At 37.1% G+C, this 16,165-nt stretch overlaps 2 protein-coding genes across 3 annotated transcripts in view; both read right to left on the reverse strand.

The window, feature by feature from the left end:
* Window positions 1–409: 409 nt before the first annotated feature.
* Window positions 410–3,828, reverse strand: LOC307121094 (uncharacterized protein). Its single transcript, XM_079808511.1, has 7 exons — window positions 3,691–3,828; window positions 3,376–3,491; window positions 3,013–3,120; window positions 1,307–1,360; window positions 1,020–1,166; window positions 568–690; window positions 410–486 (listed from the first exon to the last, which is right to left on the reverse strand). Exons 1-7 carry the CDS (start codon window positions 3,695–3,697, stop codon window positions 448–450), a joined length of 594 nt encoding a protein of 197 aa, XP_079664637.1. The 5' UTR covers window positions 3,698–3,828; the 3' UTR covers window positions 410–447.
* A 1,817-nt stretch (window positions 3,829–5,645) lies between these two features.
* Window positions 5,646–16,165, reverse strand: part of sema4f (sema domain, immunoglobulin domain (Ig), transmembrane domain (TM) and short cytoplasmic domain, (semaphorin) 4F) — an 81,721-nt gene continuing 71,201 nt past the window's right edge. For both annotated transcript variants that reach the window (XM_079837728.1, XM_079837729.1), the window contains exons 4-14: window positions 15,397–15,495; window positions 14,927–15,038; window positions 14,100–14,219; window positions 13,820–13,974; window positions 13,389–13,570; window positions 13,099–13,240; window positions 9,894–10,116; window positions 9,618–9,727; window positions 9,353–9,498; window positions 9,195–9,250; window positions 5,646–8,474 (exon numbers count right to left, since the gene is read on the reverse strand). In XM_079837728.1, coding sequence (XP_079693854.1) covers window positions 7,705–8,474; window positions 9,195–9,250; window positions 9,353–9,498; window positions 9,618–9,727; window positions 9,894–10,116; window positions 13,099–13,240; window positions 13,389–13,570; window positions 13,820–13,974; window positions 14,100–14,219; window positions 14,927–15,038; window positions 15,397–15,495 — 2,115 coding nt within the window. In that variant the 3' untranslated portion in view covers window positions 5,646–7,704. The remainder of the gene's footprint in view (window positions 8,475–9,194; window positions 9,251–9,352; window positions 9,499–9,617; window positions 9,728–9,893; window positions 10,117–13,098; window positions 13,241–13,388; window positions 13,571–13,819; window positions 13,975–14,099; window positions 14,220–14,926; window positions 15,039–15,396; window positions 15,496–16,165) is intronic.

Raw genomic sequence — 16,165 nt, forward strand, 5'->3', positions numbered from 1 at the left:
TATTTTTGTGCAAGTGAGTTGTGTAAATGCATGCCCACATTTAGACTACAATAACCATCATGTTTACACACAGCGCACCCAACGCCTCTGCATCTTACTCCCGAATTCTCTTAACATGGGGACAGGAGACGTGTCAGTCAATAAATAGGAAAACAAAGTAACTTGCGTAACTTATTTGAAAAAGTAACTTTGTTGTCAATTTAAAAGTTATGCACTACTTTACTTGTTCCTTGAAAAAAGTAATCGGATTACGTAACTCAAGTTACTTGTAATGCGTTCTCCCTAACACTGTTCACAGATACCTTAAATGTATATTAGATTTGAATGATCAGTTTTATACATGTTGAACAAACAGTGGTTACATATATATATATATATATATATATATTGTGGATATATGTATATTTCTCCAGGCTCTGAAGGAAGGTCTTATCACGGAAATTGTCCTCACCTAGGATCTGGAGGTCTGATAACCGTGATTACCGGCTGAAAGAAAACACAAACACAATTAGTGAGTTATCATATCTTACAAAATGATTTACAGTTTGAATGTTCACAGTGTCTTACCACACTCGGCGTGGGAGTACAGCACTGAATGACCTTGCAGCAGTATGCAGCTAAAGTGGCTGAAAGGGCAATCAGGACTGCCAGCACCAGCATTTGTAATGCTAGGTAATTTTCAAAACCAGTCTGTGGGTAAAAAGATCAAAAAGTCAAGTCCCATTTAATTATATAGCGCTTTATACAATACAGATTGTTTTAAAGCAGCTTCACAGTAATGAACAGGAAAATAATAATAGTGATGTTGCAAAGTTCTTCCATTATGAAACGAACTCAATTTCAGCTGCAAAGCAGCTTAGTGTCATTGTAGCAAAGTTCATCAGTTATGAAGCTAACTCAATTCAACTATAAATCAGCATTATGAACCAAAAATGAACTGTGTGCCAACCAATCCTGATCTCCCCTACCCAGAATACCATATGATAATTATTCATTTGCAATACATTTGTATGACTTACTTGTAAATGTATACATATTGTATTTTGGGGAGATTTTTCTTTAGCCAGCCAACAATGAAATGTGTTATGGAAAACATTAAAGTGCATGAAAATGCAGATCACAGAGGCCGAACAGGCCACAGCTTGCATTCCTAAACAGGCTTTCAGCTGAAAAAAATAAATAAAATACAAACAGTGTTATTGGATGCACCAAGGTCATTTTTTCCTTATTGAATTAAATCAAATTGCTTATGACTAATACACACGTTTTTATGTGTCTGGCAAAATGTTATGATCTGAAAACTTACAGTTGGGAGGTGAAGATTCTGTGCAGCTATTGCCAGACTTCCAGCGATAATCATCTATAAAAGGGAAAGATCAGGACATACTATACACTGTCCTTAGAAAACATTCAGATTTTAGCCCTTGACTTTTCTCATTTATTACACATTTTCAGGGTTGAACTTGTTTCAAAATAGATTTACTGAATGATTGATCTGTTGTATTGTATGGTGACCGGGAGGGGACATGTTCGGTCCACTTAGTTTTGTTGTGGCCACAGTATATTAATGTGATAATATGTCATAGCCACAAGATATTAATTTGTGGGAACGCCATGTAAACCCGTAGGAACATGATAAGTAGTGGCCACGAGATCATTTTGTCGAGATAACGGCATCCTTATGTCGAGGCCACGTGATGTAAAGTCGCCACGACTTCTTTATGTTGAGGGAACGACATCTATTTCTCATGGCCATGAGTTAAATGCGTAAACAACCTGCACGACCATAGCAAGCTGGAATTATCAGAAATGGATAGGCTTCTAATAATATTTGTTTTTATTAAGAATGACTAAATAAGGGCAGAATTAAGGAATTATTATATTAACCTATATTATAGCACATTGTGTTGCGTGCGATGTTGCTGCTGTTTGTGTCCTTAAAGTATATCGAAAAACAAAAGAAAATCACTCACTGCTCTTGACTGAATAACTTTTGTAACTTTAATAAGGATTCATCTATATTTCTATCATGACAACTATCAGAAGATTTTTAGCATGGTAATGGATATGACAATGTCAATGAATTTGGTCTTGGCGGAATAGATCTGCTATGCTGCTGTTGATAATTGCTGTTGTAGATTATTGCTACTGCTGCAAGTACAGGAACTTGCTACTGTCAATACATGAGCAGATATGCTGCTGTGAGCAATATATAAATATAAATAGCATATAAAAATGTATTAGTTATACAAAGAGCATATATAAAATTACTCGTAGCAGATCTATTCAGGTGGAACTGGGGACGGTGAAGGGTTTCAGAGGAATGATGGGTTAAGGACCCATCAGCCTACGCCATCGAGATATTCATGGCAGAACTTGGTATTTAATTTATACAATGAAGAGAATTGTTACTTTACATTTGTTTATTCAAATTCTGTACATGATAACTATTTTTAGACCTACCCGAAAAAACTTAAAACACTGTTTATTTAATTTCTATCTTTTACTTGTTTTTTGTTGTTGTTTATAGATAAATTATATATAGCCTAAACAAATAAATAAACTCTTATTTATGACAGTTTCCTTGTCAATGTTTGTTAGTAGTTTTTGCTGTGTTTTATATTATTATTTTTTGTGTGTGAAGGTGCCAGTGAAAATGTTTTCAGGGCAAATTAAAATTTGAGCTACTGGCCCGAACGAGCAACAACAAAAACCCTTAGCGTTGAGCCCTGGCTTTATTCACTGAAATGAAAAGTGTGACAACTAACCCCAGTCTTCCCTTATATCCAATACTATATTCCTGCAATACCAGAGGCTGCAGTTTTCGTTTCAGTGTTATATTTGTTTATTTTTAGCTTAATCAAATAAGCCGTTTCTATTTTAATATAGGCCTAGTTAATTCATTAATTGGCCCCTATAGCTATATATTGTTTTTATAGTGAAAACCAAACGAAATACATATTGTTAAGATGACAAATGATTCTGCAACATGTGAAGTGTAGACCTACTCACGATCATGGAGGCAATGCCACTCACTGTCCATGAATACATGGCCATGTCATTCACATATAACACCACGATCACAGATGTATAAAACACAGCCAACACAATCTGCGTTACCTGTAATGAACCACAACACATTTACGAAAATTATTAACCATGGGTATTAGGCTATATTTTTTTTTGCCTGACATTTAGGCTAACCATAAATGTGCAAGTGTTGTTACTAAACCATGTTTATAAAAAAAAAAAAAAATCAATCTGCGGAAAAAAAGTGTGTAGCTCTACAGTTAGTCATTTTTCACATCCATGAAAACAAGAGTTTGAGAGCACAAAAAAAGGTTTGTCAGCGGTTCAGCTGAAAAGTACACGCACTCCTAGTATTTTGGGTTCAGCCTCCAGGTATTTAAGTTTTTGATTGGGGTTTTTCTGAAATCGGATGTCCAAAATCTCTCCGGAGTGATCTTCTCCAGACTCAATCTGTGGTTCATCTGTCGACGACAGTTTCATGATTAAAGTGATTCATACACTTACATTTATTAACACGAAAATAAAGCTAAATCGCCATACTCATATTAGTTTTGATTCAATTCAACAGCATAAATAAATCTGTGGATTTCATTTTTGGATGCATTCCTGAAGCATTCCCATGAGCATTCCTAACTGAATTAAGAGGAAGAATAAACGTACCTGCCATTTTGCTGATCCCCTAAAGAGGTAGCCTAAATTCTCTCGAAAATAGAGGTAAAATATTTTTCCTTTCTCTACGCACTTATGTACTGTTTACTGTTTTGGAGTGAATTGGTGCCGCCCCTTTATGGAATCAAGTTCAGGAACATCTGAAAACAGTTAGTCGGCTGTCAGGAGCCTGAATAATAGACGAAAATACATCCACAAATATCCACAGGCTTATCTATTCTCTTATTGTCTCTTAGTTAAAGCTGTAGTCTGATAACCCTTACAAAATAGAAGCTTATTCAAGTGTGCTATTATAGCCTACTTCTTTTAAACTAAAAACAAGAAAGATTACTTTCAGTTAACTTTTTATAAATATATTAAAATTAGGTACACTCATGGGGGGGGGAGTTTTTGGCAAAATATGGGAAGTTGTGTGATGAATTACAAGTGATATTCAAGTATCAAATCATGTCGTATCAAATCATGTTTGCTATCATCATTGTGTTTCAAATCATGAAACATAAGTTGCATGGTGATGCTCCAGAGCGGTGTCTTCGAAAATCTGCTGAGAAATATTGTCATAAATGCATTTCAGTGAAGCATTGAGGAAGAGGTGTCATTGTGTGGGGAGCCTTTCTAGCCGCTAGTATTGGTGAGCTACTTCACTGTGAAAAGTTATAATGTTTTGGAGTAGGCCTACAGGAGAATATTGCAGAATGGCTTGCTTCCCACAAATGAGAAGTTGTTATCTAAACAGGAATGATCAGATGTTATTTTTCAACAAGACAATGTTCATGCCTGGTTGGTTGCAAAAGCAACCAAGAAGTGGCTTGAGAACAAATCCATCATCAGGCTCATGTTTTGGTCTTGATCAGAGTCCAGATTTGAATATTTGGTCTCACATTAAAATTAAATGAACTGGGAGCATTTTTCAACTAGGCTACAGACTCTTCTTTCTGTAAAAAGCTGTCTGGAATTTTCTAACCAGTGATGTGTTATTAAAATGGTTAAGACCATTTAAAGACCACTAAATATTTTGCCATTTTTGATAGACATGTACTTAAAAGTATAACTAAGTATCCTAAGTACAGGCTTATCGCAAGCCACCCTGTAGCCCAAAACTGATAGCCCCCTGAAGCTAAGCAGGTTTGAGCAATGGTCACTACCTGGATGGGAGACCTCCTTGGAAAGCTTACAAGTAAACTAGTAGTTTACTGAGAGTATACTTCATAGTGTACTTTCATTAACTAACAAATGTGCTACAAGTATTTGACTAGACTATCAGTATATATAAGTTCACTAGTACATTTGGAATGCAAATGAAAAAACGTGGTTGTAAAATAGTTGTGTACATGTGACATAAACAAAAATCCATTAACCCTTTCAAGTCTACTACACTCAAAGTTTATTAATGTTACACTTAAAGTATACTTTTGCTTAAAACTGGGCCGATTTAGTCTAGTAGGCTATACAAAAAAATTCACTTGAACTTTACTTATACTTAATAAAATGAGCTTGAAGTAGCCTATACTTTTTTTGTAAGGGGACCCACAGCACAGTCTGATGTCTTTCATGATCAATCTTTGTTTGTACATCAGGAAAAGTAACAGTACTTCAACACACTATTTTTTATTATTTATTTGTTACTATCATTATTATTATTTTTTCCATATTCATCAACCCATTTTCTGAGACCATTGGCATTTAAAAAAAAAATCTATTTCCTCTTTATTTCTCATGTGAATTTTGTTTAAAAAAAATAAAAAAATTCTATACATGCAATTCATCATAAAAAATGTACAAAAAGTATGAAAATGACCTGATGAAAATCACTTGAGAAGTTGGACACTCTTTTACAGAGATAAACTAGCAAATAATCCGTTTTATTCAAATAAAATGTTGGGATTTTTAAATCTTTCAAATTTTTGTTAACATGCTGTTCAAAAATGATCAAAAAACACTGTCTTGAGAGGTAGTTTTATTTTATTTTATTCCAAATAGCATCACAAGGCATTCACACATACAGCCATTCACACACAAACACCTTCAATAAATGTTTCAAACACAAATGTACATTTATCTTCATCATATATAAATTATAAAAATAGAAACTTAGAATACAACATATCTGTACATCAATTAACATATTTATTTATTGAGAATAAACAACAAAGAGCATGTAACACTAACTGATCTGTTATTTTTTTAATGAATATTAACATAAAACCATTGTGGACAAGTCTAACTACAGCAGATTTATTACGGTACATTAAGAGGGTGAAGGCATGTTAAACTCAAAAGAAGATCAGGATTTTGTGAAAGAGAAATTAATGGGGTTAAATGTACCTGTTTTTATTATTTTACTGAGCGCAGACAAAGAGTTCTATTCAGAAGACAAGATATAATGTACATAATCCAGAGTGTTACCTTCACTTTGTTTGACATTACAAATATTTGTTTTACAAAAAAAAACACAAAATAAATAAATGGAGAACGTAAGGTAGATCCAATGTATTCTAATGGAAAATGGCAGGATGTGGCATTTAATGTCGTCCAACATTTAAGATGGCAGTGGGACTGCACCACCTCTAGTGGTGAAAAGAGAGAATAAAAACACGCTTATTCTGATCTTTCTCACATTTTCTTTTATATTCACAGATATTTACATACTCCTGAAACATACATCATTATGGCTACATATATAGAACACTCTTTGTACAAGGAGTGCTTTAGGTAACGCCGTAGCCCCTGATCATTGTATTACAAATCTGTAGCTCTGTATTCATAGCTACTTTATCTCATGCACTTTAGTGGGGATAAATATACCTTCAAATGGCACATTCTCTGTCCTTAAAGGGAAACTCAAAACAATCAAACATTTCCTTCACACTTCATTTCCGTTTTGACAATTTCATGCAAAACGATTTAAAGCGACATCCATCATCTTGTGGTCCTTTGTCTGTGCAGATGATTAGCCTATGAACAGAACATGCTACATCTGGTCCCTGTACGATGGCAGAGGTTTGACACCACAAAACACCGCCAGTCCCATTCCAGAGAAGAATAACTGCCTTGCTCTGGGAATGTGGTTGGTTTATTTTGCAGTGGCCAAGTCCAATCCTCACCATCTGCTATCAGTTCACAGGTTCGACATGCTCTCTCCTAATGAGAGAAGATTGCTAAATAGTTGTGTTACGCATTTTCTCTCTCCATTAAGACTTGGGCACTACGGGTCAGGACCGGATCATGGTCCCATGAGGGCACACTCTTTGGAGGTCCATTTTAGACATTATTTCCATATATCTTACACCAAGGTGCCCAATGAATCAGCTCGTACTGTATGCTTTGAGGGCCCCTTTCCCTGGCAAAGACCCTATAATCCAGCCCTGCCATAGGCCACAGTACCTTCATTAGCAGTACTCAGACCTCTTTATCTGTAAGGCAAAACATCATGTTCCCAGTATCTCCGTCATTCAGTCATTATTTGCTGCTGTGAAGCATCAGTCACAGAGCCCTTTTTGGTGACAAATCAAATTTGATTTCAGTAATCGGCCCAGGATGGGCAGATTCTTCACAGCTTTGCACTGCTCTGGTCTGGTCTGCGGACCTTTTGGACGTTGAATCCTTAAAGAGGAAACAACTACAGAATTACACACACACAGATGCACAGACTGTGTATGTCCACGTTTGTGCGCATGGCTTTAAGAATGGTACACAAAAGTGCTATGAAAAGAGCCTGCTCGTGGTTCCGCTCATATGTCTGATCAAACACATGCAAAAACTGTAGAATAGACACAGATCTACACAGCATGTTATGTACACAGGAGTGAATGGACTGGATGGTGATGTAATGGAGTAGTAGAGGAGTCAGTTGTGTATGTGCTTCTTTGTGTAACTGCGCAATCGTATATTTGGAATGTGTATCTTTTCTTTGATTGTCTGCTTTCCTCTTCTCCTCCAGCCCTCCATCTGTGTTTGTGAGAATTTCACAGAGTTTAGTTTCAAAAATCACGTGTGTGCCAGTCTTCAGATAGAGCTTTCTTCACACTGTGCCAGTGGTGCTCCTCTTAGGCAAGGCATCTTAGAAAACTCCTCCTCCATCTCACTAAGAACATCCCCAAGTCCCTCCTCCTCTCCATCTGGCCCCGCCCTTTCTCTACCGTCCATCTCCTCAGCCAGGTTCACAGCTGATTCCTGCAGTTTCAGTCCACTTGAGTTGGTATAAATATGCCTGCCATTGTGCCCGCCCTGGTGCATGCTGTGTCCGTGACCGTTCAGCGTCCCGTTCCTTTTCTCTGTTAACGGAACAGCCTCCGACAACAGACTGGCACTGCTTGGAGACTGCGGCGTGTCTGTAGAAGGAAGCAAGTCCCGGCCTTTTTCCAAAGTGGACGATGAGTGCCCGCTCCCTCTCATGCCACCTTGCCGTTTGTAAATTATAAACAACAGGATGACACCCAATACAAAACCTGCGACGAAAAAAATGATGTGCGAGGCCAGGAAGTGTCGGCTACCCGCCATGGCCACGTTCCCCTCCATGCTGGGGTTGTCAAGGGTCAGTTGGTACTCGGCTCTGCGACAGGGTGGCTGATCTCTGCCCACTTCCTCACATAGGCACATGTAGGTGCCCAGGCTATCTGCTGTGACCTGCACCTCCAGGTCATAGTTGTGGCGGCGGGTGTGACTATCAGGGGGATGCTCCCAGCGGCAAGGACGAGGAGACACTTGCACACAAGAAAGCAGGACGCGCAGACCCTCTTCGACGCGCATTTCAATTACAGGTGGGGAACAAAGACCTAGAGTTACAGAGAAAAAGTGGGATACAATTTTAGTTTTCATTGCAAAAAAATTAAATGCCAAGGACCCCCCAAAATAATGCCTCTGTTAGGATGTGGGACCTTCTTCCTCTCTATCGCTATATATATGCTCACTAAGGCTGCATTTATTTGATCAAAAATACAATAAAAACTATTAAAAAATGTGAAATTGTATTACAATTTAAAATGACTTTTAATATATTTAAAAATTTAATTTATTCATGTCATAGCAAAGCTGAATTTTCCTCACGCATTATTCTATATATATATATATACATATTATTATTATTATTATTATTATTATTATTATTTTTTGGGATCATATATATTTGTTTTTTATTTGTTTTTTATTTTACTTACATTTTCAATCCAATGTAATTTGTACAGCACTTTTAATAATCATTAAAATAATCCCATTCAATAATAATAATAATAGTAATTCAATTTAATTTCAAAGCAACAAAAGGTAATGGTGTGGAGAAGGGGGTGTAAAAAGATGCAAAACAATTGCAAATTAATCTTCAAGAATGGAGATTAACATACACATTTTCTCATAAAACTGTATGTATATTTAGTTTTTATTTCTTAAAATACATTGAGCTACTTTTTCTTGAAATTTACACACACTGAGATTAAATTATTGTCTGTGTTTCTACAGTACCAGATACGGTAGACATTAAATACCACAGTCAGACTTACCTTCACCTTTGTTGCATTGCCTGACCAAATCTTCTGCTTCTACCACTTCCCCAGGCCTGAAACATAAATTTAAATTGTTTTGACGACAATGAACAAAGGAAGGAATTTTGTGAGTCCTCATATGTCTTTGTGTGAATACGTGTTTGTGTGTAACATACTTTGCCATAGCACAAGCTCCCTCTTTATGCCTCCATACACAACCAAGGCCTCGGGCACGTGCACACACCTCGCAGGTAGAGTACAGAGAACAACCGACTATGGGTACCTTCACCAGAGAGAGAGGAGAGCCCACCAGAGCCTCATTCTACAGGAGAAAGACAGAGTGTCGGTTAAGCATTCACTAGTCTTTAGGTTAAAGATGCACTATTGTTCTATATCACAAAAAACACTACAATAAAACATTATAAAACAGTATGTGATTACTTTGTATAGCAATATGTTATTCACTGGCTCCTGTGCAGAAAACAAGGGGACTTCTTCAATAAGAGTTGCATTTGGACCAACTACAGCGACTTTGTGTAGCTCTCCATGATCTATAAATACACATGCATGTATATAAGCCACACATTATTAAACTGAATCAAGCATATCAATACACACAAATCCACAATTAATTATAATTGTAAAATTAATTAATCCACAATTAATTATACAATTTAAAAACATTTTTTTTTACATTTTATGTTTAATCTCTCTTACTTGTTCCAAGGTGCAAAACAGTGGCTATTTGTTGCTTCGTGCCACTGGAGGATGTTATTAAGGTAACGGCAAGTTTAGTGTATGTGATGCCATTTCTGATCATTAATGGTGCTGCCACCACACTGTTCTCCATGAGCGGGTGATCACGCATGAACGTCAGCACTTTATCAGGCAGCTTCAGAGAGGACTCAAAGCCCTGCTCCTTCAGAGCACTATTCAAACACTGAGAGTGATAAAAGAAGAGAGGATTATTACAGATTTAAAGCCAACAGTAATGCTAGTAGTGAGTGAAGCATAATGCAAGCAACTCAAAGGTCAAGGAGTCCTTGGAGTACATATACTGATAATATACAGCCATGCAGTCGTGGGCTAATGGTTAGAGTCAGACTGGTAACCCAAAGGTTGCGGGTTTGATTCTCAATACTAGCAAGAAAGGACTGAGGTGTCCTTAAAGGGTAACTTCAGTGATTTAGCATTAGGCTTTGTATCAGTAGAAACCCGTAGTATATTCAAAATATGGTACTTTCCCCCCTCATATCCCCCTGAGACGAGAGAATTATGCATTTTATTTGTGGAAAAAATCCTCAGATGACGCAAATATCGTCATTTTGCGTCCTCGGAGGATTTTTTGGCCAGAGGCTAAAGACTACAGCCACTAGATAGAGCTGTTCCGCATGTTATCAACCCGCCCACAGGGGAGAGATCTCACGCACAGAATGTAAGACACAGACGGCCGCACGGACAATCATAACGGAGAGCGGTGCAGAGTAAAGTGAGTGTTTCAACTTTTCAATGAATTCCTGTGATAGTTTAGCTTCCATATGCGATCTGAAAACGTGCCAGACTGGCGCTTAACGTTACCTCAGCTCTGCTCAGCTCGAATGAAATCTGACACTGCTGCGTCTGTGCCGTGACTTTCGTTCGGCTCACTCACACTTTATTGAAAAGACACATTCAGTTTTTAATTGTAGTGTTTATTCTCTAACTGAACGAAATGATTGTATTACTATGAAGATCAAAACGACGGTGTACGGAGTGGCTTTGTAGGGCAGCGAAGCAAGTGCATTCTGGGAGTTGTTGTCTTTCATCCACATGAGACAAAAATACATTGTCTGTCTTTTCTCAGTCTAGAAGGCACCAAATTCAAAAATAATTTCACATTTCTACAGCATAAATGACCCAGTTTAAATACAAAGCTTAATGCTAAATCACTGAAGTAACCCTTTAAGCAAGGCACCTAACCCCCAATCACTCTCCAGATGCCACAACAAAAATGGCTGCCAACTGCTCCGGGTGTGTCTGCATGGTTTGCAGTGTGTGTGTGTTCACTACTCACTACTCCACATCTACTCACTACTGCACTATCTTGGATGGGTTAAATACAGAGAACAAATTGAGAGTATGGGTTACCATACTTGGCCTTCACGTCACTTTCACTTTTTCACTGTCAATATACAGTATATCTTGTATATCCCTAGTTACTTTGGATTAAAGTGTCTGCCAAATACATAAACGTAAAGGCTGGAATACACTACACGACTTGAAAATCTGAAAAGATTTTAAAACACTAGACAGCACTTACACTTGCTGACTTTGTAAAATAAAAACTTTCCATCACATACTACGACAGAGGATCACAAACTATCACATTATAAGTTATTCCAAACATTATAAACTCATGCAGAAACATGAGCTTTAACTGTAGTAGTTGCTCAAACAAAACAAATCAAGCCAAATGCATGTGGATGGGTCTTGGGTAGGTATACATGGTCCTTTACATATTGCAACAGTGGCTTTATAGTCAGTTAGGCATGTCATACACTACAATAAGTGTTCTAAAATTGGCTTAAAACATAAAACATAGATGAAATCATAGTCTGAGGCTGTTCCCATCATACACTACATGAATTGAATTTTTGAGAAATCTGCAGACTGGTTATGACTTTGGGCAACTAGCATGGACTCCACCAGGCTGAAAATCAGGGCAAAAATCGGAGCAAAAGTCATGTAGTTTATTCCAACTTTAGGATTACAATGTGTAGATTACGTGCATATTTGTATTATATCATCCCCAAACAGTTCCCACAAAGTTGGAAGCATGAAATTGTCTAAAATGTCTAGGTATGCTGAAGCATTAAGAGTTCCTTTCACTGGAACTAAGGAGCCAAGCCCAACCCCTGAAAAAACAACCCCACACCATAACCCCTCCACCAAACTTTACACTTTGCACAATGCAGTCAGGCAAGTACCGTTCTCCTGGCAACCGCCAAACCCAGACACTTTGCATTGCACTTGGTGATGTAAGGCTTGGATGCAGCTGCTCTGCCATGGAAACCCATTCCATGAAGCTCTCTACGCACTGTTCTTGAGCTAATCCAAGAACAGTAACACATGAAGTTTGGAGGTCTGTAGCTATTGACTCAGCAGAAAGTTGGCGACTTCGGCGCACTGTGCACCTCAGCATGCACTGACCCCGCTTTGTGATTTTATGTGGCCTACCACTTTGTGGCTGAATTGCTGTTGTTCCCAATTGCTTCCACTTTGTTATAATACCATTAACAGTTGACCGTGGAATATTTAGTAGTGAGGACATTTCACAAATTGCACAGGTGGCAACCTATCATGGTACCATGCTTGAATTCACTGAGCTCCTGAGAGCGACCCATTCTTTCACAAATGTTTGTAGAAGCAGTCTTCATGACTAGGTGCTTGATTTTATATACCTTTGGCCATGGAAGTGATTGGAACACCTAAATTTAATGATTTGGAGGGATGTCTCAATAATTTTTACAATATAGTGTGAGTATAGTACTATTCTATTTTATATGTTATTATACAATGCTATCACACGCATATAGTATAATAACATATAACATAGAATAGTACAACATTGTACTATATGTGTACTGTGTTTTATGTACTATATGTGCTGTATCATCTAATATTGAATGATGAGGTACAATGTACAGTATATCATAAAATTGTACCATACTGTATTGTATCCACCTTCTTTTTTCAATACAGATGTAAGCTATTTTCTGGGAATGTACAATACTTCTAAATTACAAGGTAAATAACTGGAAGAATTACAAAGTGTGGTAATTGGTACACATATTTGTGCTACAAACCAGTATGTTTATAATTACAACCAAACATTTAAAGAATGTGGGAATGTGGGAAATACCATGAAATAAGAAAGAAATACCTGTCCTGGTCGTGGTGTTGGAATGGGCTCTGGATTAATCCAGTTCTCACAGCTCTTCTTCAGCTCTTTAAAGGGTCCATTCATCACCTTAGTGATCTCCTCCAGACTGTACACACACACAGCTGACAGCTCCTCTCTTTCCCTACACATTAAATATCAACACATCAGAACACACACAAGATCAATTGAGAAAAGAAAAGCAAAGAAACAAAATTATTCTGAAGAGATGAGATCAGCTCAGAAGCTCTGGTCAGGTCAGGTCAGGTCAGAGGTTAAACAGATAAAAGTACCACTGTGAGGTGAATATGCCATAGAAGTGTGTGCTGCTGGGGTCTCCAGGCTGGTGCTGTACAGTGAACACATCAGTCAGAACATTAAATCGCTGTCCACTTGCTCGATCTTCACACACCAACTGAGCCTTTAGAAACGTCGTCCACCGCCTCTGCAGAGTCTTCATACCACCTACATCAGACTAGAAAACAGAGCGAGAGACCAAAATAGATCAGATATGATATAAAATGTGTGATGAAACACAGACAGATGGCAAAGAAAATAGGAACTTTATGACTGAAGAAATATTAACTCAAGTGGAACAGTACAATTACATAACATTTCAACTGAGAGCAGAACTACTGTACAACATCCCTCTGAGACATCACAGGCAAAGCCATGAAAGACTAGAGGGACAAGAAAACACACTAAACACACGTCTAGTTCCTACCTTGCAGACCCTGGCAACTCTGGGCACTTTGACTTTGGTGTAGAGGTCATATTCTTTAGCCACCTCAGTGAAGAAGAAGTACATTTTGTCATCTTCACCGGTAGGATTGTTCTTCTCGTCCTCTTGAATGAAGGCAGAACTGACAAACTCTGGATCTGAGTTCAGAAACAAGCAGGAGTCAAGAAGACTGTAGTTATAAACAATCTGGGTGTAAATTCACATCAAATGATGGCTTTAATGTGTAAATCCATGTGTCTGGATGGATAGATGAGTGTCTTACCACTAAGCCAGTTGATTGATTGCTCAGTCCGGATGCGTTCCTGCTCGATGCCCGTTGCCCTGGAAATGTCATACATTGTGCCAAGGAAGTTACTTGTGGCGGCAGTGTAAAGGATCCCTCCTGAATGAGTGAAAGAGAGAGCAGCAGGTGAGGAGTAAAACCGAAAAACACATATTTTATCTATGTATTTATTTATCTTTAATTGGTAACACTTCAGTTTACGGTCCAATTCTCGCTATTAACTAGTTTCTTATAAGCATGCATATTACTAAGATATTGGATGTTTATTAGTATTTATAAAGCACATATTAATGTCTTATTCTGCATGACAATATTCTACATCCCTTAATCCTACCCAATACCTTAACAACTACCTTACTAATTATTAATAAGCAGTAATTAGCAGTTTATTGTGGCAAAGGTCGTAGTTAAAAGTTAATAGTGAGAAATGGACCCTAAACTAAAGTGTGACCCTTTACTATTTTATTAAATCAAACTGCTTAATGATGATCTAAATATGCAGAAATGTTTCTGTGAGGTTTGAGTTTAGTGGAGAGAAAGCATCATCACATCCTCAATCGGCCAAAATTTTGGGAGAAAAAATATATATATATATTTTAAAAATGCAGTTTTAATTTAGGGTTAGGGTTTTGGTTAGCATATATAATTAGCTTTACAGTGTACAGAACAATAATAGACTAAATCTACAATTTCAAATTTAAGTAGCAACTGCAGTCAAAGCACAAGGTCACTTGCAGCTTTTATTTTAATCACCTATTTAATTATCTATGCCCTCATTTAGATAGCTATGTACATGTGTTTCTTACCTGCCATGACAGCGGTGTAATGCTGGCTGGGCTCAAAGGGGCATTTCCCCTTCCCTGTCTCCATCTTCATGCTACCATCATCATGTTTCTCCAGAGTGAATGAAGAGATGTTCTAAACGAGGCAGAGAACAAAGACAAATGTATTAATTGTCTGTCCATAATTTTAAAAAGAAATTAGCAAACATGGGATCAAGAAAGGAGTAAGAAAGAGAGAGAGAGAGAGAGAGAGGCACGTGCTTATGGTCATATATATATACCGCAGGTGGAAAAATGTAAATCATTCTAGGGTAACAGATTTATTGAAGTTCTTTTGCCACAATCCATACACACACAGCATATGCATACCCACCATATTTTGTGCATGTGCTCACATTTCATCATCTTTTTCATCACACATTTCTTTTTAACTGTCTTACTTAATAGTATGACAATACTTGAGTCAGTGTAGTTGTGGAAACATGCACACTTACAATAAAAGCACACTGGGGATCAAAGGCGAATGTCCCACATGCATATATGCGTCCATCTCCCAAAAACTCCAGCAGACGGACGTAATTCTTGCAGTCATCCTGTGAGGGGCAGCAGAGTAAAGCATGACAAACTGTGAGACATTTTTTTATACTGCGAGACAAAGAACATTCACATTTTATGTGTTTTGTTACATTATATACACTACTGTTCAAAAGTTTAAGGTCAGTACCTTTCTTTTTTTTTGGATACTTTTATTCATCAAGGATACATTCATTTGATCAAAAGTGACTGTAATGGCATTTATAAGGTTACAAAAGATTTCTATTTGAACTCTCTATTCATTAAAGCACAAAGGTTTTCAACATTGATAATAATAAATGTTTCTTGAGCACCAAATAATCATATTAGAATGGCTTTTAAAGGATTTAGTGACTGGATTAATATATATAATCTCACAGCACATATATAAAAGCGTTTAGGTTTTATGTAAGAATATACCAAAACCAATTTAAAATTTAAAAGGTAATTAGTTAGAGATTTTAAGTAGCAATTGCAGTCAAAGCACAAGGTCACTTGCAGCTTTTATTTTAATTTTTTATTTTAATCACCTATTTATTATTTTTTGGCCTATTATTATTACTATTGTTATTATTATTATTATTATTGTTATTATTATTATAATTATAAAGGTAGTGGTGTAAATGTATCTTTGTCAAAGATTACAAACAATATTCTGGGCCATTTCCAAAAGTTAATGTGTGTAACAGC

The sequence above is a fragment of the Gobio gobio genome (assembly GCF_949357685.1).
Source record: "Gobio gobio genome assembly, chromosome: 2".
NCBI lineage: Eukaryota > Metazoa > Chordata > Actinopteri > Cypriniformes > Gobionidae > Gobio > Gobio gobio.